A 26,012-nucleotide genomic window follows, 5' to 3' on the forward strand; every position below is an offset into this window, starting at 1 on the left:
CACGGTAGCATGGACTTTGTGACGTACAGCGAGTTTGGTGTCTGGTAAACCGGGATTGGGTGACTCATTTTCGGTTATATTTTTCCCATAGGGCCGAAAACTATGACTTCATATTCGGTTGTGGTCAGTCCGATAACCCCCAACCCGACAATCATTGATAATTATCCTTCGGATGTGACTAGTGTCAGCATACATACAAATTTGATCAATTAAACAAAAAGGTTCCCGTGGTCCGCACCAGTTCTGAGCCAGCTGGTAGGCGCCGGACAGGGGGTTACCATCCGCGTCGCTCCCAAAAAGTTTTTCTTCTTTTTTTTCTTTTAATGAATAAGACACATTGTATTGTCAGCTGCAGTGTTTAAAATGTAGAAACAACTTGAAGGTTGTAGTACAGAATTATAGGGTCGGTTCTTTGTTTTGTTGTTTAGAGATTTAAAAAATAATTTTTGATTTTCAGGCAAATTTTTTGGCCATTTTTTTAAGATTCATACAGCAATTTTTTTTAGATTTCATTATTATAATTATTATCATTGTTATTTTGTTTTTTTTTTACATTTATTTTTTGATTATTTATATTCATCTGTGTTTTTTTAAATCCTTTTTTGAAGAATTAACCAAATGTTTAGAAATGTTTTTATTTTTAGATGTATTATTTTTATTTTATTTTTGGGTTAGATATTTTAATTTTTAAGGTTGTTTGGTCCATTATTTTTGATTCGTTTTCTGATTCCCCCCCAAAATTTTTAGATTTATTATTCAACGTTTTCACGTTAAATCTTTCCCTTTTAGGGATTTTTTTTTTTTTAAAGGATTTTTTTTTAGTAGATTTGAAAAAAAATGTATTTTTTCAATTTTGATTTGGTATTAATCTTTAGATTTTTAAAGAGTCTTTACTTCTGTAATTTATTCCCCCACACACACACTTTTTTTTTTAGAAATTCTAAAAAAAATAAATTTATTTTTAGATTTATTATTTAATAGTTTTAAAATCATCTTTTCATTTTCAGGGATTCCCCTCAGTTCTACATGTATTTTATTCTATTTAGGGTATCGTTCTTTTCATTTTCTCGATCTGATTTTCATTTTAAGGGATTCTTTATGTCATATTTTTTGTAGATTTTGTTCCCATTCCTTTTAGAATCGTTTTTCAATTTTTCTCAATATTTTTCAAGTTGATTTTTCAAGCATTTTTATTTTTTATGATCTTAATTTTTGAAATATTTTTCTTATATACGTACAGTTTTTTTAAACGTGGCTAAAAGGTATCATGGCAGGAGTTTTTTTTCTTTTAGATTTACCTTCAATTTATTTTTATTATATAAGTAGCAATATTTGGTGTCCTCTCCATTCCATTGTCATGTGTGCAATGACTGGGAGAGCTTAAGATCAGTCACATTGCTGAGCATGTTTACAGGCTGATGTAATTGTATGGGCTTCTGAATTCAACCATTGTTGCGCGTCACTATTAAGATGACAAGGCATGCGGCTACTGACGAGAGGCGTAGTTACTATAGCTGTTTGCCTGCGCTTCATTGATATCTTCACTTTGACATTCAGAGCACTTGGCAGAAATTGCGATTTATTCTTTTAAACCAAACAGTGGGATTCTCTGGTCCGCACCATATATAGGCCAGCTGTTAGGCGCCGGATGAGGAAACCATCCGCGTGGCAAAAAACAAAAAGGAAAATAAGCTAATGATAGCATCAGTGTTTCAAATCCATACAAAAATAGCAGGTTGTAGTTCAGAATTTATAGTTTGCCATTTTTGGATATGCGGTTAAAGCAATGCATTGTGGGACGTTCGTGAGAAAAACCCTCCATTGTTTTAAACAAGTTTTCGCTCGCGCCAGAAGAATTGATGCTTATTAAGTTGCTTAGTACACAAGCGCTCTTATTGGGTTCTTATTGCGAATTTGGCCATGCAGCCGCTCATTATATGCTGTAATTACACTTGGGTCCGACCCTGCGGCGACCACATCAATCTGCCGTCCCTAAGCCGCACCTCCTCCGTTTTTTTCCCCACCTTTTTTCAAAAGCGGCGCACTTGTTTTGTCATGGTCGCCGTCCCGTCTTATTAGCGCTAATTGAAACATGTTTATTTATGGCGGCCGGCGGGGGACGAGCTAGCGAGCTAGTTAGCGAGCGAGCTAGCGAGGCGCGGCCCTCGGCGTTATGAAGCGGGCGGAATTGAATTAAAAGCTCGTAAAATGAAATATGCTCCGTATTAGCGCCCTGACACTTCATTTGCCTTCTAACGAGAAGTGGAAATCACAATGCTGCCGTCGTCCTTTGTTTTGCGGATTTCCTTACTTGCTTCAATTACGCGCGCAAGCTAATCGGTGACTTTATGAATCTGTCAATAAGTCGCTGTTGAGTTTTCGCGCCCGAGGCTCAGAAAGCTTTTGCTCTTCTATTGTATAACACTCGATTACTAACACAAAATTTTTTTAATTTTGAATGTAATTTTCAATGTTTTTAGGACTTAAAACAATGGCGTCCCAATGACTAAACAAAGGTTAAGAAAAAATGTTTTCCCTAAAAACAGCTTGCAGCTTACTTTCATTTATTTGGAATCATTTTACATTTAAAGTATGTCATTTAGCGCCTCCTAGTGGGAGAAAACCTCCATTCATTGGCAATATTGATTTGAATTATAAATACAAATAAAGTACAAGTATCATGTAGTTTTGTAGTTTTTTTTTTAATATTTATAGGTAGAAAAAATCGTAATTTAGTCATAACATGAGGCTCGTCTATAGGGAGCTTGCACTAGGTAGCCCCACAAAACAAAAACCTGTCTTTTTCTTATTTGCTCTTTTTTACTCCTTTGTCCTCGTTTACCCCTGTTGTTGTCTTTCTTTTTTTTCTGTTTTTCATTTATTTTCTGACATTTTTGCCCTTTTTTCTCCCTTTCCTATTCTTTCTTGCTCTTTTCCTTTTGTTGTTTTTTGTCCATTATTTCCTTTTCCTTTCCCCTTTGTATTATTTTCTTCTTCACTTATTTCTTCTACTTTTTTCTTTTCCCTATTTTTCTTTTTTGTTTTCTTTATTCTTTTCTTATTTCCATTTTTTTCCTTTTTTTCAATGTTTTCATTGTCTTGCGTTTTTCTTACCCCCCAACTTCTTTCTTTTCTTTCTTCTTTTTGTTTTTTGTTACTTTTTTCTTAAAAAAATATTTTCCATTTTTCTTTCCATGTTTTTTTCTTTTCTTTTTTTCCTTTTTCTTCCCTTGTCTTTCTTTTGTCTTTTATTTTTCTTTCTTTTTTTATTTTCTCACTTTTTTCTTTTTTTCCCTCTTACTTACTGAGTTTCTGTCAATTCCCCCTCTTTTTTCTCTGCAAAAGGCTGGGTGATAAAACAAAAATGAAAAATGGGGCTTTATGGTCACTTTGAGTCTCCGTAGTTTGTATTCTTTCTTCCTTGTTCTTTTTTACACTCGTTTTTGATTGCACTACACAATACAGTGATACCTAGTGGTCATATATTACACACTGTCCCTTTGAAGTTTCCTGGAGTGAATACTAAAAAATTGAGGAGGTGCCGCCGGATGTTTTATAGCGCCATCTTCCATGACCCCCCTCCCTGCGGAAGCGACCAAGGGCCACACTTTCCCTGGCCAATACTTCTGTAGTGTCACCTAGCGACCGCTGGACACAATAGCAAATATTAGCTGTGCTCTGCCCTGGGGCCCCCCTCCTGGGGCCCCCCACTTACTAGGCAGCAGCAAGAAAGACTCGTGATTGACTGAGCTTCCTTTTAAGTGGATGTGGATTTAAGAGCTCATGATTCCAAATGAGTCCATTAAACCCAAGATCATTAAAATCCGATTATTTTTTTAAGCCTTTTCTCAGACTGACAAAAGAGAAAATTGTAAAAAAAATAACATTCAACCTCACAAAAATATATGAGAAATGCAAAAAGATTCCATCTGGGAACTTTTTTAGATTTTATTTTGGTACGTTAAAGAGACAGTGTTTAATATTTGACCACTACATGTCGGTCTATTGTGTCGGGCGGCCAAAAAAGCTACTAAAAGCACAAGAAAGAATATAAACTACAGAGACGCAAAGGGACCAAAACGCACCATTTTGATTCCCTTTTTTCCCTTTAAAGGAACAGTGTGTCATATTTGACCACTAGATGTAGCTGCATTGTGTTGTACAACTAAGACTAAGTGCTACAAAGCACAAGGAAGAATACTAACTACGAGGACGTTTTTTGCCTAGGATTCTTTCGAGGAAAGAAAACAGAGGGAAAAAATGGGAAAAGAAATTAAAAAAATTGAAAAAAAAGAAATACAAAGGGAAAAAAGGAAATAAATAAAAGAGCAAATGACACAAAAAAGGAAAAATACAAAAAAGAAAAAAGAAAGAAAAAAGAGAAAAAAAGAAATACACAAATATTAGAGAAAATTAAGAGGAGAAAAAAGAAAAGGAAAAAAAAAGAGGAAAGATCAAACTGTAACAATGTATTCTCCTTTTTTATTGTACACACATTTCCCCACAAAAGAGTATGTTTAAAAAAAGCACCTTTGTATAACAGTTCATGTGTTTATGCTTCTTAGTTAAATCAATCTTTGTTATTTTCAAATGAATAAATATTTTTCACAACTAGAAGGGGCTAATTAATACACTCCTAAACGCACAAGCAAAATCGCAAACAAAAATTCACAATTACACTGGGACCTCGGTTAATGGGGACCAAAACCACCCGCAAAAAGTGAAAATCTGCGAAGTAGCGACGCCCCTTCAAAAATGCTTAAGTACAACGGGCAAATACTTATTAACTTAATTATTTTATTCTGTTATTATTATTTTTTAGACCTGCGAAGCTCTGAACCCGCGAACATGGAACCACGAAGTAGCGACGCCCCTTCAAAAATCCTTATTTATTTATTTATTTATTTTTTAATTATTTTAATTTATTATTTTTTTTTTTTAGGCCCGCGAAGCTCTGAATCCGCGAACGTCGAAGCGCAAAGTAGCGAGGTCCCATTGTACTCTCTACCTTTTTTTGCCCAGCCTTTCACCAGGTTTTTGGTTGCACCCGTAGCAGCAAGATGGCCGACAATCAATCATCTTGACCTATATTTTATAAATGAATGTTGTATAATAGTTCATGTACTCTTGTTTCCTATTGATAAACAGTAATTGAACTGCATTTATTAAGCGCTTTACACCTAAAGCGCTTTACAATGCACTTTACACTTTACCCATTCACACACACACACACACACACAAACACACACACTGATGTTATCTAATCAACAATGTTTTTTAATCAATGAGGCACGGAAGGCACAAAAAATACACACTGTGCCAATTTAAGGACGCTCGTAAAAACGGCGTCCCGATAAGCCGGCGTGTGGTGGATAGCGTCTGAGTCACCAGCGCTAACGCTAAGCTATGCTAATGTGCATCCGTAAAGCCGTCGAGACGCAAACAAAATGCGTTTTTTTTTCTCAAGTTTTCCGTCAACTTTCTCGAGGCGCTTTTTAAATTTTATTTATATTTTTATTTGTAATTTCCATAAAGTGCTGTCACGCATGCTGCGGCGTGGCGCTTAGCATAAAGAGCGCTGCAGCTCTTATCTCAAATGCAAAAAGAAAGAAAAAAAATCAGATGGGACCGACACCGCTCGCTAGCTTGCTAGCTTGCATCCTGCAAAACAATGAAGTCGAAAAGGCACTCCTGACTTTTGTCCTTTTTCTTTGCGTTTTTCCGCAGCAGCAAGATTTCAGATTTGGCTCAAAGAGCTGGAAAAGAGACTCAAAAAGTCAGAAGGTGACTTAAAGTAGGGCTGTCAAACTCATTTGAGCTCAGGGGCCACATGCTAGAAATAGCACTTTCACGGGGAACTAGTAGATTAGAGAGAAAGAATGAAAAGAGAGAGAAATAATGAAAAGAAGAGAGAGAGAGAGAGAGAGAGAGAGAGAGAGAGAGAGAGAGAGAGAGAGAGAGAGAGAGAGAGAGCAATAGAAAGGGTGTGAGAGATAGGAAGAAATAAGGGAAGACAGAAAGAGAGAATAAAGAGACAGAAACAAGGAGATATAGAGAAAAACAGAAAGAAAAGGTCAGAAAAAGAGAAAGAGACAGAGGGAGAGAAAGAAAAAATAGACAGGGCGAAAGAGAAACAGAGAGACATAGAAAGAGAAGAGAAAAATAGAAAGGGAGAAAATAAGAAAGGAAAAATGCTGAAGAAAGACATAAATATAGAGAGGGAGAAAATAGAAAAGGAAAAAGTAGGAAAGAGACAAACGATAGAGAGAAAAGGAGAAGAGGGGTCAGAGAAAGAAAGACAGAGAAAGAATTAAAGAAAGAGGGGAAAGAAGAAAGTCAGAATGAGGGAGATGGAAAGACTGAATAAAGAGAGAGAGAGAATTTCCGAGAGAGAGAAAAACAAAGAGAGAAGAGTGCAAGAGAGAAAGACAAACACAAAGAGAAAAAAGAGGGATAGGCAAAGAAAGGAGAGACAAATATAAAGTGAGAAAAACAGAGTGAACGCAAAAGAAGGAAAAAAGAGAATAAAGAGATTGAGAGTGTAAGAAAAAGAAAGAAAGAAAGAAAGAAAGAAAGAAGGAAAGAAAGAAGGAAAAAAAGAGAATAAAGAGAATAAAGAGATGGAGAGTGTAAGAAAATGAAAGAAAGAAAGAAAGAAAGAAAGAAAGAAAGAAAGAGGGAGAAGAACATAGAAAGAGATAAAGAAAGGTAGGAAGAATGACAAAGAGAATTACGTAGAGAGAACGACTGAATAAAGAGAGTGAGAGAGAGAAAGAAAAAAAAAAAGTTAGAAATGTATCTCTGAGAAAGAAAAAGGTTATAAAAAAATGGGAAAAAGAGAAGAAAACAAAAGAGAGAATGAAAGGAAGAAAGAAAAAGAGTGGCTCCTGGAGATTTATTCGAAATGTTCTAACATAGAAAAAGATGGGAAAGGGAACATATAAGTATATTTTGTGTTATGATATCACATATTGAAGGCCTTACTTCTACTTCTTTTCATTTATAAGTCTTCCTTTTTTTCGCAGCTCCAGACATTTCATTTTTAAAAACCTATTTTGGTCCGTTATGGCTCTTTTAAAATATTGGGTTGTTGATCCCGGTCCCTAAACGAGACGGACGAAGCGGGATCCCTCCGTCACCCTGATAAGGGGCTCCGTCATGATGGGTCTCCTTCCTCGACGATCGTCCCGGGTCACCTCGAGAAAAAAAGGGAGGGGGCGGCTCCCTCTCCGTATGATTAATGGTGTTTATTGTTGACAGAAAGCTCTTTTATTTATCTGCATTGCAGGCCGAGCGATAACATCACTCACCTGAATGAAAAATATTCACTCTTGGCAATATTGCCGTATAATTGAGTGGAGTCACTTGCTTTCGCCAGCGACCCCCCTTCCCCCCCTTCTTTGAGCCTTATCTGGCAGCCTTATCGTCGGCGCCGTAATTTTTCGCCGGCGTTTGTTTGATACGGAGAGGCCGGCCTATCCGCTCGCGTTTGACATAAAGCCGCTTCCATTTTCGGGGGAGAAAAAGCCCAAAGTTATGCGGACGGCGTTTCGGTAGAGAGATAAATAAACGGGGCGCGTTGGAGATGCCACATTGCATTTTTGGTTTTTTCTTCCCGCTCAGTCGGCGCTGCGAAAAAGATGCTCGGGTTCTGGGTTTGAATCCCGCTTTACTCAGGCATACCTGTCAAGCTCCACGGCTCCATGACCTTACAAAATGTCGTATTTTTCCTTACAAAATACAAAATAATCTTACACCATATTTTTTTTTCAAATGCGTTTATTTATGTAGTTTAACATGTTATATTGTACATGTGTTTCATCATATCATGTATATTGTTTATTAACATTTTGTTGTGAGATACTCAGTTGCTCGACATGAATGAAGTTTATTATTAAAAAAAGTTCAAAAATGAAGTAGCTTGGACGTTCACTATAGAAGGAAAAAATATGCAAATATAATTAAGTAGAATGATTCATTTTCTTATTCAAGTTATGAATTGATTTTCTGCATTAAATTACTGTTGGTAATATACTGATTAAAGGGATAACCACAAACCTGTCTTTTTTCATTTTCTCCTTCCTTTTTTCTTAACTTCTTTATACAACATCATCATTCGTAATATAATGCATCAAAGCAAGTGAGCCGTTTGAGAGACGGCTCTCTTTAATGAGTTGAGCCGAAAAAGCCGGTTCCTTAAAAAGAGACGGACTTCCTTTCACTACATAACTACCACATGAAATCCGATGTTTTTAAGACCACGCTCACTTCGTTTGCAACGAAAAAAAAACAATACCGAGATATAGGCTACCGCGGCGAACTTGTTTGACTTGATTGCTGTTTCGTGATAGTCGGTGTATACCGGATGGCACCCATAATTGACAAATTTGCGTTTTTCTGTGCGGATTTTCTCGTAAGTAGTACACGTCTTAAAATGCAAAATAAAAACGTACTTTGTATGGCAAAAACGTGCTGGTTTGACAGGTATGCTCAGGGTTCGCACGGGTGATTGAAATTCTTAAAGATGCTTAAACTTTAATGTTGTGTTTTCAAGGTTTGAAAAGTGCGCCAAATTTACGTGAAGCGTTTGTAAAGGCTTGAAATTGTTGCCATGATTCTTAGGTTAAGTGTTGGGCTAGGGTTAAGAGCCATTCTTACTTCAAATAAGGGTTTTAAACATCTCTTATGGGGTCAAAATAGGATTGGAACCACAGTTTGAAAGGTATTAAACTGAATTTATGATCTTGAAATTGTCACATGCCAGGAACGGAGACAGGTCCCAATAGCGTTCGTTTTACTCAGTTTTTATTGAGAAAGAGAGCAGTGCTTTTAGCCATGATCTGATGATCGTCGGTCACGGGCAGCTGATGGCAGGAACGCGGAGGTGGCACTTCCGTGAGGGTTCTGAAATGGGGTAGGGGCTAAGGTTACAGCTAGTGTGTAGTGTAGGTTTAGTCTTAGGAACTAGGGTTTGGGCCTCATATTAGGGTTCTAAACCGCATGTAGGGTCCCAAAATTTGTTTAGAGCTCAGGATAAGGCTCGAACAGGGTTAGGGCTAGGATTTCATTCTAAGCGTAGGGCTAGGGTTAGGAGTTGGGGTTTGGGCTAAATGTTAGGGTTTTAAACAAATTTTAGGGTTCCGAAATAAGATTAGGGCTAGATTTAGGGTGTGAAAGTAAGGGTTAGGCTACCGTTCTTTTGATCGGCGCTGGGTTACTTCTTTTAATGGATCGGAAAAAAATGGAAAATTGCCTTTGAAAGTCCCTAAAAGGACTTGAATTTGGCTTTGAAAAAGGTCTGCAAACCCTGTTCACTGTTTTTTGAGGGATTTAGAAGAAAACGTGTGTTATAATAATAATGGTTTAATGCTAGTTTTTTTTTGTTCAGTGGACTGCAGGCCTTGCTTTCCCCCCAAAAATAACTGAGGCTCGATTACACTCAACAGTAAATGGCTATAAAACCCTGCTCTCTTCTGTTTAGTCCATCAGTGCCCTCCAGATTGTGTTTGAAAAGGACCACATCTCATTTTATTGTAATTTTGTTGGTTTCAATTCCTTTTTTTTTTGCCCATAAAAATGTGTCCTGAAAAGGTTAGTGATAAGGGGAAGGAAAAACCAATGCCAGCAAGGATTGATTCGAAAAAGGAAATGATTGCAAAATACAAAAATATCATTCAAGTGTCTGGATTGAAGTGTGTATTATTCAGCACCTCTTGGTGGTAAAAGAAACTCAATTTGAAAAATCAATATCGATTTGAGTAATAGGCAAAAATGTATGAACTTTCATGCAATTAGCATTTTTAAAAATACTTGGTGGTTGAGAAATTTGCATTTTCTTTTTACATAAGATGATACTCACCTAGAGGGAGCTGACATCGTAAGCCGCCATCATGGTGCTTAGACTACCCTCAAATACCTCTTTCCCCTCCCTTTTCCTGGCTTTTTTCTTGTTTTCTTTTTTTTTTCTCTTCTTTCTTTGCTTTGCTTTTTTCTTTTACTTTATATCTTTTTACCTGATTTTCTATTTTTCTTTTCATTTTTTCATTTTTTTTCTTTTACTTTATTTAATGTTTAGAGTTTTCATTTTTTTCCCTTCATTTTTTTGTTGAGTCATTTCTCTTCCTGTTTTTTTTTTGTCCCTTTTTCATTTTTTTCTTCTTTCTTACACCTTTTTTGTTCTTTACTTATATTTTTTTCCAATTTTCATTTTTCTTTTCATTCAAGTCAAGTTGTGTTTACTGGTATAGCACTCGTTTTGGATTGCACGACCCAATACAGCGACATCGAGTAGTCAAACACCGCAATTTTTTTTTCAATCTTCACAAGTTAAACAAGTTATTGAAACGGACGCCTTTGCGTTTGCAAAACCCGGACGGCGGCCGGCAATGTCAAACTCTAAAGGCTATAAATCACGGCTAACATGAAAATATGGTAAATAAATGTCGCGCTGCTATCTTGATGGCGTTTAGCAGCTCGAGCGCGCGTGAAATATGAAGCCAGCATTTGACGTTTTATTAGGGCCGCAAGATGGATGAACGGGCCGAAGCGGCAAAGTAGGCCGGTCTCTGATTGGCTGAGCTAGGCTCCGCCTCCTTTGCCGACGCCAACAAGTTGGTATTAGCGGTCGCTGATGGATTTGGGGGCGCACGAAGCGTCCACATACTCTTGCCGTCTTGTGCTTGCCACTTTTTCCTTTCTTGTCCTTTTTCTTTATCCCGGCACCGCTCTAATCACTTGTTCTGATACTGTGGGGGTTGTATTACCGTATTCTCTGCACTGTAAGACGCACCGGATTATAAGGCTTACCCCCAAAAATAGTCTTTTGTCATATATTTTTCATACACACCGGACAATGAAATTGAGACTACAGTAATAGCTACCATGGTTATTTGTGTATGACTATAATATTTGTGATCTGTATAAATGCAATGAATGATCAGACGATAAGCATTAAAAAAAAAACATTGTAAGCAATGGGAATCGAACCCGGGTCACAGGGGGTGAGAGAGCAGATGCTGAACCTCTAGCTCAAAAGGGATACAGATGACAAACAAAAATGTATTGGATTTCATCTTATTCTTACACTATTTTTACTTACGGTGCCAGAAACACTGTTTTGCATAGTGCATTTTGTTGTGCGGTCTCTCCACTTCAGAGAATGAAGAAATCAGAAGGTCTCTCCACAAAATACTATACAAGCTTTTTTTTGTACGTATACATATTAAACTGCAACTGGGAGGGAAAAAAAACTACATTGTGGACGCACAGGTGAGGAAGTGGAGAGACTGTTAAGCCCATCAGAATGCATAACAAAATGCACTATGAAAATCAGTGTTTCAGAATGCAAAATACACAAGATAAATGACTAAATAAATACCAAAATAACGGCATGATAAAATGAATTTTAATACACAACAAAATAAAATCATAATAATTACAAATATAAAAACTAAAATAAATAAATTGTTTTAAAAAATGCCCAAATACACATCAAAATACACGGCAAGATATACAACAAAATAAATACTAAATTAAATAAATGACAAAATATATGACAAAATACACTACAGAATAAAGGAAAAAATAAGTACTAAAGTAAACAAATGATCAAATACATGGTCGGATAAATGACAAAATAATCGACAGAATAAATACCAAAATAAATCCACAAAAATATAAATGATCAAATAAATGACAAAATAAATGACAAACTACAACTAAATATACAGCTAAATAAATACTGAAAGAAATGAAGGCAAAATAAAAGAAACAATAAACACCTAAATAAGGCAGTACGGCGGCGCAGCGGTTGGTGCGTTTGCGGCACAGTTCTGAGGTCATGAGATCGAACCTCCTGTGTGGAGTTTGCATGTTCTCACCGTGCTTGCGTGTGAATGAGCGAGCGAATTGTCTGTCCCTGTGTGCCCTGCGACTGGCTGGCAACCAGTTCAGGGTGTCCCCTGCCCACTGCCCGAAGATAGCTGGGCTGCGCTCCAGCACCCCCGCGGCCCTACTGAGGATAAGCGGTGCAGATAATGGATGGGAATACCTAAACAAACAATAAATCAAATAGCTAACACTATACATGACAAAATCCATCCATCCATTTTCCGCGCCGCCTATCCTCACTGTGGTTGCAGGGACATGACAAAATACACAACAAAATAAATGACAATATAAATAAATTGAAAAATAAAACACAAAATATACACCAAAATAAATAAATGACAAAATTAATGAAAAACAGATGACATAATGCATAACAAAATGTATAAACAAATGGATACTATACAACGCATTGGTGTTATATATTCAAACATAACGTGATTTATTGTTATGTTCATTTATTTTAAAAGCATACATTATATTTATCTCGACGTATGTCTGGATTGGTCCCGGAGAGTACTCGGCCTTTGGGGCAGGCGAAAAGACTACTTTCCTGTTCTGTTGCAGAGCGCTCAGCGAGCCTGGGGCAAGCTGCAGGAACTCAAAACCTTGACGGACGCTTGTGCACAATAACAACACACACAAAAAACAACAACAATGCTGCTCAAACGCCGCAAAAGAACAGAAATTGGAGAAGTACGGTTGTAACCCGGCGGGATGCAACTTCCTGCCAAACAGCAAAAAAAAAAAAATCAATTGTACTTTTATTAACCTTCCATCAAAATGTTTACGAGTACTCTATCGGGTTTGCTTTCACAATATGGCGTCACTGAATTAAAAAAAAAATCACACTGTAAATAAAAGAAAAACATTTTGGACACACACAAATTGTTGGGGACACACTAAAATGAGTGCTCTAGTGATATGTGGTTCATGAACAAAACGGCTCAACGAGCCAGCTCTTTCAAGTGAATCAAAAGAGCCAGGAAACTGTCTCTATCACTCTGTCTTTTGTGTATTATTTTTCTCCTCTTTTTCCCTCTCACTTTCTCTCTCTTTCTCTCTCTCTCTACCTTTCTCTTTCTTTCTCTTTTCTACTCTCTCACTTTGTCTCTTTGTCTCTCCTTATTTCTCTCTTTCATTCTCTGATCTCTCTCTCTTTCCCTTTTTCATATTCCCTTTATTCTTGTTTCCTTTCCACCTTTTTCTTTTTTCTTTCTTGCTTCTATTCCTTCCCTTTTCTCATTGTTTCTATTTTTGCCTTTGTTTTTTTGTTCATTTTTATTTTAGTTTCCTACTTTTATTTGTTTTTCTTTCATGTTTCTTTTCCTTCTAATTTTTCCTCATTTTTATTTTTTCCCTTTTCCTTTTTAATTTCTTCTTTTCTTTTTTTCATTTTTACCTTTTCCTTCCTTTTCTTTTCTTCCTTTTTAAAAATTTTTATCTTTATCTTTCTTTTTTCCCTCTTTTCTTCTTTTTCTTTATTTCCTTTTCCCTCGTTTCTTTCTTTTCCTAAGCAAAATGTTGGGCAAAAAAAGAAAAGTAAAACGTTGCATTTTGGTAAATTTTAGTCTCGTAGTTTCTCCACTTTTACCCGTTTTTGGTTGCACGACACAATGCGGCGACATCTAGTGGTCAAATACTACACAATGTTACTAAATTAAGCAGAAAAGTAGCTATTATCACAATAACATGCCGACTTGGAAACCATGCCAATGAGTGTTATTGGCGTCATCTCAGCTCGTGAGTTAGTTGAGTCGTCTCCAAGGCTGCAAGTCGGGGGCCCCAAATCTTCAGTTTGCGAATCAGGGGCCCTAAACCTCCAGCCGGGCCCTTCCAGGATCGGAAATTGGAAAAGAAAGTCAGCGTGAAAAATGTGGTTGTTCCATCGCAGTCGATTGCGGCGCCCCCTGCAAGGACATGCTCAAAATCCCAAGACTGGAAAATCCTCAAAGAGAAAAAGATGACATGCACTGCTTGTCAAATCCAAATAACAAATACATCACGGGGGTTGGCAAAAATATATTTGACCATTTTTTTCGTGTATAATGTGCTTTTTTTCTTTTTTACCAGAAAAAAATTCAGGTGCGTGTTATTTTCAAGGCTTTAAATAACAATGACTGCAATGGGAATCGAACCCTGGTTGTGACAGGGAGAGCACTGAATCCTACCAACTAGACCAGACGAGATGACATATGAATGGGCATTAGAGACAAATGTTAGAGAATGTAGAAAACAGAAAGTGGTCCTAAAAATACGTGAAAAAGCACAGTAAGGGAAACAACTCTGTCAATAAATGATTTTGATCATTTCGATAATAATAAAATAGAAGACTAGAATCAAATTCATTGTCATTGCACCATGTGAAACGGACACAAAAATAACATTCGTTTCTGGTACTGTGAATAAAAATAGTGTGATGATGAGATAAAATAGAATGCGTTGTCGTATGCTATCTCCATAACTGATGGCTTATGGGTTCGGATTCATCGCTTGCACTGCCGAGCCAAAGTTCGGTTCCTGAGCTGAGGAAAACGTGAAACACCATTTGATACCGATTCTTATAAAAAACAATGGCGCATAATGAGCGCTATACACAAGTATGTGTCATTTTCATACTTGTTCCGTTAATAGTACTTGGACGGGCTGGGCAGCCATTTAGTGTAATTTGTCTTTGATGTTTCCTCACTGGATTTGTTTAGTTCTTATCTGGCTGGTTGAAATGAGCTTTGATGGCGGCCTGGAAAAAACACCGACTGGAAAAGCACAAATCGGATGCCAATCGTTACCGGACTGCCTTTTTGGACATGTTTGAAAAATAACATCATCATTGTCTAAAAGAGAAATTGTGAGAATCTCGTTTGCAAAAATCTAATGTTGAAGATATTATGTGAGTTTAATGTAGTAGCACCACACCAAGGAATTCCAAATTTTGGAACTTGAGAAACAATGTCAATTCTGGACTAAGGAGTGCACCAGATTAAATTCAAAGACGAATCTCAATGTGGTCATCGTACGAGACGCACAGGATTTAAAGCTGCAGGCTTACTGCCGCAGTGTTTGAAATATAAAAAAAAGTAGAGCTTATAGTCTGGAATTTAGGGTACTTGAAAAGCTGTTTTGATTTTATGAAAAGTGGAAGAGATGCCAAAGACTCAAGTCAGACCTCGACCCACTCCCCTCTCTTTGATGTTTTGGGGCATCAAGGTCACATATTTGCCCTTGCGGCTCGGCAACGCCCTCTAAAGCTCGACTGCTTGGCTCAGAGAGAAGGTTGAGATGGCGGGCAATTGCAATTACTAAAAAATTTGGACTGCGGCTCTACTTGCCCATTTACTTGGGTGTTTTAAAGAGACAGTATGTCATTTTCAATCACTAAATGTTGCTGTATTGTGTCATGTAACTGAAAACAAGTGCTACAAAACACAAGGAAGAATGCAAATTAGAGACTCCATTTTTATTTTCTTCTTTGCCCAACCTTTCACAATTTTTCAGTTATTTTCAAAAAACCATACCAAAAAGATGGCTGACAATCATGTCAGCTCTCTCTATGTGAGGCTCATGTTGTGTAGTCAAATCACGTTTATTTAATACTACTTGTATACTTTTTCATGATATTCTAATATTTTGAGATAGGATTTTTGAGTTTTTTTCAGCTGTAAGCCAAAATCAGCAATATTCAAATAATAAAAGGCTTGAAATAGTTCAGTTGATGTGTAATGAATCCAGAATGTATGACATTTTTGTTTTTTTAATTGCATTACAGAAAATAAAGAACTTTATCACAATATTCTAATTTTCTGAGACAGTCCAGTATATATATATATATATATATATATATATATATATATATATATATATATATATATAATATATATATATATATATATATATATATATATATATATTAGTGCACCTTATGGCCTGGAAATAGGATTAAAAAAATAATAATAAATGTGTAATTACAACGTAATGCTTCAACATCCGGTAACCATTTCTAAATGAATCAATTCATTTGGGTTGTGAAAACATGATTTCCTAATATTTATGTTCTATGAATTTAATTTGATTTATTCTGAATTCTTTTTAAATGCAAACCTTGCCCTTAACAGTTGTTTTATTTTTACGTGGTCCACCTTACATATGGAAAAACCTTTCCCAGAGAAATTTTATTGACCTTGCGCCTTATAATTAGGTGCGCCTAATAGTCCAGAATATATGGTATTTATCATTTACTTCCCAAGCAAAGTTTGCCAACCTGTTTGAAGCTGACAGTCAAGTCAAGTCAAGTCATTTTTATTTGTATAGCCCTAAATCACGAAGAGTCTCAAAGGGCTTCACAGATTGTTACACTATATTACACAAACTATTTTCAACCGACAAGAGGAGTAGGTTATTCGTATGCAATGGAGTAGAAGTGAGTTTTAAGTTTAGATTTAAACATTTCCACTGAGGTTGCAGATCTAATCTCAGGGGGAAGAGCATTCCACAGCATCGGTGCCCGGATGGAGAACGCTCTCGAACCAGCAGAAGACTTCTTTGCTCTCTGGATCATCAGAAGACCAGCACTCTCAGATCGTAGGCTTCGGACCGGGACATAGTGGCAGATCAGATCTGAAAGATAAGAGGGAGCAAGTCCATGTATGATTTTGTACAATACTAAGAGAACTTTGAAGTCACATCTTTGGCTAACTGGGAGCCAATGCAGGTTAGCCATAATCGGTGTTATGTGATCGTACTTTTTTGTCCTAGTTAAAAGCCTCGCTGCGGCATTTTGTACTAGCTGAAGAGACTTGATTCTGGACTTCGGGAGACCGGAGAGTAGTGCATTGCAGTAATCGAGACGGGAGGTAACAAATGCATGAATTATTGTTTCCGCATCAGACTGAGACAGTATTGAACGGATTTTAGCAATGTTGCGAAGATGGAAGAAGGCAGTTCTAGTAATTTGCTTTACATGCATCTCAAAGGATAGATCAGGGTCAAATATGACACCTAAATTTTTAACTGAGTCACTCTGTGTGATGTGACATTTGTCAATGTTCACAGCAGTTTTTGCGAATAAGTCCCGGCATTTAGAAGGACCAATGACTAACATTTCGGTCTTTTCAGAGTTAAGACGCAAGAAATTGAGTGACATCCACTCTTTTATCTCAGTGAGACAGGCCTCCAAATTTCCACAGTTTAGTGTGGAAGATTCCTCCAACGGAAGATATAGTTGAGTGTCGTCTGCGTAGCAGTGGAAGCTGATATTGTACTTGCGAATAATATCACCTAATGGAAGCATGTAAATGTTGAAAAGTAGGGGGCCGAGCACTGAACCCTGCGGAACACCGCAGGTAACATTAAAGGGCTCAGATGTCGTTTCACCATATTTAACACAGTGCGTCCTATCTGAGAGGTAAGATTTGAACCACGAGAGGACGGCTCCTGAGAGACCAATCCATTTTTCCAACCGTTCTAGTAGGATATTGTGGCGCACTGTGTCAAAAGCAGCACTAAGATCCAGTAGCAGCAAAAGTGATGAAGCGCCAGAATCCATTGACATTAGGAGATCATTTGTTACCTTGATCAGAGCTGTCTCAGTAGAGTGGTTAGCCCCGAATCCAGATTGCATGGATTCAAAAAGGTTATTCTCCGATATGAAAGCATTCAGCTGCTGTGCCACTACTCTTTCGAGTACTTTAGAGAGGAAAGGTAGGTTTGACACAGGTCTGTAATTACCTAATATTTCTGGATCAAGGTTGGGTCGTTTCAGTGTGGGTTTAATAACGGCGGACTTAAAAGCTGCTGGAACTACACCTGAGGAGAGTGATGTATTTATAATATTTAGAACTGAAGGCCCAAGGACGCTAAAAAGACTTTTAATAAGTGAACCTGGGAGAGGGTCGAACTGGCAAGTTGTCGGTTTGGCCGCATTCACCACTTGTTTGAGATCATCAAGTGACAGTTCACTAAAACCGGCCATTTTCCCAGGGCAGCCACCCTGTCGTGCATCTGTAAATTTCAGTCCTTTAATACGTGTGGTACTAACAATATCTTTTGCAATTTCTTCCTGTATGCATTGAATCTTCTTAGTGAAGAAGACCATTAAGTCCTGAGCAGAGTGTGTCGAACTGTCTGCGATAGCCTGTTGCCTTGTAAGCGATGCTACAGTGTCAAAAAGGGCTTTGGGGTTGTTCTTTTGAGACGCAATCACCTTTGAAAGGTAGGCCGATTTTGCAGAGGCAAGGGCCGCTTTATACTTTAACAAGCTGTCACACCAGGTTTGATGGAAAACCTCAAGCTTGGTAGCGCGCCATTTTCTCTCCCATTTCCTGCATTCTTTTTTAAGGGCTCTAGTTTCATCAGTAAACCAAGGTGTGCGTCTTTTAGGACGTGATTTTAGTTTTATGGGCGCTATTGAATCCAGCACACTAGTCAGGGTGGTATTGAACTCATTCATGAGTGAGTCAATCGAGCCATTGTATTTAGGAAAGGACGCAACTGCTCCAGGAAGGAGTTCAAAGAGCTCAGAAACTGTGCCAGTGCTTATATTGCGTCCGCTAAATCCCTCAGCTTTATTAAGTCTACATTTAGTTAGCACCTCAAATGTCACTAAATAATGATCAGAGATAACAGTAGTACACGGTAGAACCATAATGTTTGAGGTTAAAACTCCTCGAGTCAGAATCAAGTCTAGCGTGTTCCCATTTTTATGGGTTGGCAAGTCAACCAGTTGAGTAAAACCAAATGCATCAATTAGAGAACTAAACGCAATAGTAAGTGAACTGTGTGGGGAGTTCATATGAATGTTAAAGTCTCCCATAATTATAATTTTGTCTGCATAGGTTACTAGTTCAGACAAAAGTTCAGCAAATTCGTCTAAGAAAGTTGTGTATGGCCCAGGTGCACGATAGATAGTTATTACATCAATTGACAATTGAGGGGACCGCATCACAAGAGCCTCAAACGTTTTGTAATTATTAGAGGTACGTGTATTAAATTTGAGCGATTTTTCAGAGATTAGCGCAACACCACCACCTCTTTTCAGCGTGCGTGCTATATGACTACTCTCGTAGTCTGGGGGAGAGGCATAATTTAGCGCTAAGTGCTCATCCGGGCGTAACCACGTTTCACAAAGACCCATACAGTTAAGTTTATAATCACGAATAATGTTATCAACAAGTAAAGCTTTTGGAGCAAGCGATCTAATATTTAACAGACCAAATTTCAGCTTTGCTGAATCATTTGACTTAGCTGAACTCTTTGTAGTCTTTGTCGAGATCTTCAAAAGCTCCCGGCGTTGTGGCCGCTCGTGAGCGCTGAGTTTAAAGCGTCGGTTGTCCGGCGAGGAATGAATGGTGGAATTAGTTACATCCTCGCGTCCATCTTGCTGCTTGGACTTCACGCGCTTCACACATCTACCTGCACGGCAACCACGCTTCTGTGTCCTTTCTTTACGGCGCCGTCGGCGACGTTTATTAAGAGGAATAGCTGTCCACAAGGATGCCGGGTCTCTTTGAAGTTCGCTCGGTATATCATGGGCGGTATAAAAAGTGCCCGAAAAATCGAAATTTAGACGCCCACCCAACCGAATAAGTTCGTCCCTACTGTAAGTGTTTTTGGCCACACATGTGTCCAAAAGTGAGAGCAAAAAAGACAAGAGAACGGCAATAAATAGAAGATTAGCTGGAGAGCTAGCCGCAAGCATGTATCCATGCGCAGCCGCCATCTTGCTTTTTCTTTTACTCCATTGATTATTGCAAAGGGCTACCAATTATATATATATTTCTGAAATAACATGTTATTACTATGTTGTTACTATGTTATTACCAAGTTTTAGTTATTAGAGGTAAAAATAGGCTCAGTTATCCGCTAAACACAGTGCCAGTTCGAAATCAAATTTTCCAGAAAATCAAAATGACCCATTTTATATTTTGAGAATGAGTCTGTGGGCTACGTATGTTGTCTTAGGAGGCTACCTGGTGCCCATGGGCAACATGTTGGAGACCCCTGTTCTAAAGTGGTGCTAGTGGCTAAAGTGAAGGTTACCAGTATAAAGATGCTATTTGATAATGTGGCTAGGAGCTATGATAGACAGTACTGGAGCTAATTAAAAGGCAGGAACCGCCAAAACAAAAATCCAAGCATTTTTGATATTTCTGTAGATAGTAAACTTGTTTAACAACAAACAGACCGCAAAACAATCGGCTGAATTTCCTTTTAATGTTTGGCATTTCCGCCTCCTGTTTTTGGCTTAGCCCGCAAAAAAGCAAGAGAAAATAAATGTGTCAACTTGTAAATGCGGGTTACGTTAAAAATGTTTGTTTTGGTTGAGGCCAAATTTTCCCAGTATGGCTGCAGACCGCGTTACCCGATGAAACCGTCGAGTAGCCGGCCCCAAAAAATGTGACCTTGAAAAAAAATCTAAATCAAATGTTTCTCCGTTAGCAGCGGTAAAGAAAGCAACGACATCCTGAGGCCTCCTCGTAAAATACCAGGAAATGGATTCCACATGTGCTCGCAGACTGCGAGACAAAAACGGGAGGGGGCCCACAATCTTTATGAAGGGAAAAGGAGCTTGTGTTCTTAAAATGGACACTGCACGCAAAAAAGTCTGCCTTGCTCAAGAGGAGCAATGCCAAATGTCTGTTTCTTTGATGTCTTAGTTGCGGTTTAAAATACAAAAATATTGATGCAGTTATACTCCTGTCCAGAAGATGGCGGTAAATGGCAAATGGACTGCATTTTTTTCAACGCTCTTAACCAGCCAAAATGCTTTACAATGTACTTCTCACTTAACCCATTCACACACACATTCACACATTGATAGCGGAGTCAGCCATGCAGGGGGGCCTACCTGCTTATCAAGGGTATAAGGGGTTCAGTGTCTTGCCCGAGGACACTTAGACATTTAAGCTGGAGGAGTCAGGACTGGAACCTGCGACCTCCTGGTTTCAAGATGAGTACTCACCCTCCTAATCACAAAGTAATACAGTTTACAAATGAGCTCACATAGGACAGGGAGGCCCTCGATCTAAATAAAGTGAAAAGTCATTCACATTCTCAAAATGGACAATTCACCAGAAAAAGTCCACATTGTTCAAGAGGTGCAATGCCACAGGTCTTTTAGTTTAATGTCTTAGTTGCGGTTGCAAAGTTACACATTTACTTTTTCCATATTTTGCTGAAAGTATTCCTGATCCCACAAAAATATTTTATATAGCTGTTGCTATATTTTACTAGTTATTTTTTGTTGATTTTGTGTTCTGTACAGACCTTTGAGACTTTTTGTGATAAAGGGCTATACAAATAAATATGACTAGACTTGACTTGCAAAATAAAAATGTCTATATGCAGTTCCACTCCAATCCTGAAGGTGGCGGTTATACAGTTTACAAAAGAGGTCACAATCTTTATGAAAGGAAAAGTCATTCGCGTTCTCAATATGGATACTGCACACAAAAAGTCCGCCTTACCTAAGAGTAGCAATGCCCAATGTCTTTTTCTTTGATGTCTGAATGATCAGTTGCAGTTGCTAAATAAATGTCTTTATGCAGTTCCACTCTAGTTCAAAAGGTGGCGGTAAGACAGTTTACATAAGATGTCACAATCTTTTTGAAGGGAAAAGTCATTCGTATTTTCAAGATGGACACTGGACGCATAAAAGTCCGCCTTGCTCAAGAATTGCATAGACGTCTGAATGTTGAGTTTCAATTGCAAATTGGTCTCGATAAAGTTCCACTCTAGTCCAGAAGGTGGAGATAATACAGTTTACATAAGAGGTCACAATTTTTCAAAGTTTTGCTCCACCCACATTTCACAAATTGTGGTGCACTCGAAAGTAAAGGATGCAGCTTGCTATCATTCAAATGTGAAATTATTACCGTATTTCTTTGTGTAAAACAGGCATTTTTAACGTAAAACTCAAAGTTTGTGTGCGCTATATACAAGAGGTTTTACGATAGTCTATTATTGTATTCGAGCAATGATTGATCAATCAAAAAATTGCTGACCACAATCACAAAACACAGTTGCAAGGGTTTCGCCGTATTTTGTATGTTTTTTTTGATCATTTGAAATTGTGTACGCCATATACCAATTTTTATATGGATTTTTTTTAAAGACCATTTTGGCTGTAATTGGAATCATCTCAGTCACTGGTAGCAAACAACGTCTTCGTAAATTGCTAATAATGCGATTTTCTTCGTAATCTGTCCTGCTGTGAGTAAATAGGTGTCGTGTTGTGTTTGTAGGGTTTATCATAGAATAGAATAGAATATACCTTTATTGTCATTGTTACAAAATGGGTTAACATATTTTGACAACGAAATTGGGCATGACACTCCAGTTTTACACATCGCTTAATAGGGAGAATTTTCAGTCATTAATGAGGGGAACTCCGTTGATGATTTATAAGCACTTCCTCTGCACCTAAAATTAATGTTACTGTAAATTTAAATTTAAATGACTCACACACAAATAACTTTTACACCACCCTTTTAAATCTTTTTTTTTGCCTTTAGTAGTTTGCATGCCCAAACTGCGGTCAGTGGTGTTGAACAATCCCTAGTAGTAGCCTCTGGGACTGCTCGTGAACTGGAAATTTCCTATATCTTGCGAGCGAAGATTTTTGTTAAAAAGAAAAAAATACAGAAATTCTTGTGTTTAGAGGTATTCGTATAAAGAGGTACAGCTATACATCTTTTTTTTTTTTTGCACTTTTCTAATGTCCAAAGACACGCGGCAACATGTTGCTTGCAGGGTAAAAGCGGCTCCAACTAGCTTCAGCTTAGCATTAGCATTGAACTAGCAAAAGGAAAGGTAATCCAAGCAAACAGAGCAAAAGTTCATTTTTCATCCTGGGTGGAGGAACGTATGGTCAAACTTTGTAAAAGTAAACTGCACCAAAACCGACCGTTGCAGACCCTTTGGGCTAATTAAAGAAAGCTAGGGGCTAGCGCGTGTATGTGCGGGTGCGCCACCTTTAATAATGTGTGGCTCGCTCATTATTGGCCCCGGGGCCCAACTTCTTTCATGAGCCGACGGGGGGGGCGGAGGTCGTAATTGGTCCGTTCCGTCCCCCCCCATGAGGCCCAAGGTCACGGCCGGACAAAATGTCATCCTCACGGGGATTAAAACGCCGGCCGAGACGGAGCGTCTGATTGGCCGTCATCTGAAACGGGTCCCGCCTCTCCGGGGACGGCCTCTGCAGACAATTATTGCCGTGGAGACGGACAAAATTGCTCCACTTTTTTGCGCTCGTCTGAATTGAGATGGACTAAGTCTTCAATTAAATATTTTCCTTGTTTTTTGTCGTTGTCTTTTCTCAGCTTTCAAAGTTTTTACCTTTTCTCCTCAATTTTGCTGTTTTGTGGGTAGCAGCAAGAAAATGTGTCTGAAATTGTGATTTTTTTTTTATTTGCAAACATAAAATACAGGGTTCCCCAAAGGTCTTAAACACTTGAAAACGTCTTTAATTTGATACCCGCGATTTAGGACATTGAAAAGGCCTTAAACTTTGTCTACAAGTCTTAAATTAACTCTCAAATGTATTATTTTTTTCCCTATCTCATATGTGTGACAGGACAAATAAATCTAGAAAGAGTAAAGTAACAAGTATGGAAATTGTATCGTAAAATGTCTTTATATTTTCTCAGAAAAATGCAATATGTCGGTCGGAAAATCCAAATCTCTAACCCGCTGTTGCGTCGGAGTGACTTTGGGATGGGAAAGTGTCGGTTTAACCCCTTGTAGTTGAGTTATTTCTAGTATATGAGTGGGGTGGGGTTGCCCAGCTGACTCTTGGACCCGTTGTCCAGCGAGGCAGGTTAACGGCAGCTGTTGGGCGCTGTCCTCCATTAAGGTGTCACCCGGGTGATGTCCGAAACCCGTTACGACCGGTGCGACAGGCGCGGTGGGGATAACAGCGGCAGTCGGGCACGGACCTCCGTCACAGGGTCGCCGGGCTGATGTCGCAGGGGCATGCCATTCCGCCAACCCGGACTGTTCCGGTTTGCCCATACAGTCAACCACCTCCGCCCACCTGGAGTTTAAAATGACTGGAAGCTCCTTAGGCATAGGGCTTTAAAGTCTCCGCCGTCGTATCCGAGTGCCGTCGGGGTCAGCCACGGCTCGGCGCCCGCTTCTCACATATGATTGGTCTTAAATGTCATTGGATGTGGTCTTAAGAAGGTCTTAGAAAGTCATAAATTTGAATTGAAAAATCATGGGAGAACCCGCCATAAACTCCTCTGCGGCTTTGTAACCTGCACTCGCTGCTTACTCATGCCAAGCCTGTCATTTTCTTGATTTATCAAAGCAGCCATAACGCACTTTAAAATCCATTCCCCTTGTACCGGCGCTGCCTCAAGTTGTCGGTCTTCGTAATTAGACAGAGACTTCTGCTCTCTGCGTCACTATCTCCTACTAACTCCTTGTTGCGTCCACAATAAGAATCCACGCTATCTAGTCACGAATAGTGGTTTGCAAATTTGAAAAACGGTCCTGCCCCTGGTCGCTTTTAGAGCTTTGATGACGTATTTCTGTTACAATAATGTATGAATAGGAGATGTTGGTCGATTGTACTCCTTAGCTAGGTCACCCAAACACCATGATTGTCTATTATTTCCCTCTCCATTTCAATTGACATCATTCTCCTTTTTTTCTTGGAAAAAAACTTGACTATTATCCTTGCCAGAACTCCTTGCTAGGGTCACAAAAAAATTTGTACAGATTTATTTTATACCACTGTCAACATTACTGGCGGGCCACAAATTATTAATTTTATGAAAAATGCTGCGGGCCAGTAAAAATCTGATCACAGGCCGCAACTGACCCCTCGGCCGGACTTTGGACAGCCTGACATAGGGTATGGTGCATGTGCATTGGGCATTGGTAGGGTTTCTCAGAGGATGAGAAGAAATTTTAGAACACTGCAATTTTTTTTTAGTGAGCCGAGCCAGTTCTCAAAAAGAAAACATTACTAGGGTTCCCGAAGAGGCATTGAACTAATTGTTCTCAAAACAAGGCCTTAATTCGCGTTAAATGTCTTAAATCCAATTTTCGAAAGTCTTAAAATTGTGAACCCATGAATAAGATTTATATTTGTTTGAACCAAAAAGATTTTGTAACATTTTTCAATCTTGTAATTTATTAATTTACCGATTTTACTTTTGTGAGAACATCAAGTGAGACCGCAATAACAGAAATATTGATACGGTGATGTGGTTTCAGTCAGACTTTTCGGAGCAGACTCATGACATAGGTCTACCCACAATATACATGGGAACTTTGGACAGAGACCTTTACTTTAGACCATGGCAAAATGTACATTTAATGAGAAGTGGCTGTCTGGTGAATGTTTTTTGCCATGGCTAAATCTGTGCCAGGTAATGCGTATGAGACATGATGAATTGTCTGCCAGAAATGTTTGCGTTTTTTGTTCTGTTTTGTGTATTGCATTGGTTTTTTTTGTCGAATTGGTCTCAAAATTGATTTCGAAAGGCATTAAAAAATCTTGAATTCAACTTGCCTTGTGTTGTAAAAAGCAGGCGTAGCTGCTAACTTTTAGCAGGTGTGATCCATGGAGTCATTCAGGTGAGCGCTCTTTATGACCTATCTTTTTCTTTCTTGCAGCCCTCCATCGCTAGCAGGCAGCCCGTCATTCTCGGACATTTCGCTTATTCGCATTTCGCCGCAACGGAGCTCTCCAGTAGGGGCGGAGCCACCTTTCCACACCTCCCCGCACCCCTACCTCAACCCTTACGTGGACTACCTGCGATCCCTGCAACCGCTAGCTGGACCCTCGCTCTCCGTGCTGGCGGCCGGAAGGGGGCTCAACCCCACCGACGGTAAGAACAAAAAAAAACCTTCTTTACGTTTGATACTATTTTTTTCATGCATTCATTTACGGATGCCAAAATCAAACAGATCAAAATATTGACCAAAAGACTGATTGAATGTTGACATTTAAATAAGCTGCTAATGCTACTTGCTAATGTGCTCAGTTCAGGCTGATTTTTTTTTAAATAATAATAAAGAACGGATTTACTTCCAGTGCGTTTATTTTATTTTTTTATTTTTTTGTATTTTAATTGAGCAAAACTAGATGCCAGTTATGATTCTAGTTCTTAATGCTTATA

General features: G+C 38.5%; 1 protein-coding gene across 1 annotated transcript in view; it reads left to right on the top strand.

The window, feature by feature from the left end:
• Positions 1-26,012, top strand: part of gli3 (GLI family zinc finger 3) — a 148,443-nt gene that overhangs the window by 79,347 nt on the left and 43,084 nt on the right. The window contains exon 5 of the mRNA XM_088322278.1: positions 25,507-25,721. Within this exon, the coding sequence (XP_088178404.1) occupies positions 25,507-25,721 (215 nt within the window). The remainder of the gene's footprint in view (positions 1-25,506; positions 25,722-26,012) is intronic.

This window comes from Urocampus carinirostris, chromosome 18, assembly GCF_059441175.1.
Source record: "Urocampus carinirostris isolate Australia breed hairy pipefish chromosome 18, RoL_Ucar_1.0, whole genome shotgun sequence".
In the NCBI taxonomy this organism is placed as follows: Eukaryota; Metazoa; Chordata; class Actinopteri; order Syngnathiformes; family Syngnathidae; genus Urocampus; species Urocampus carinirostris.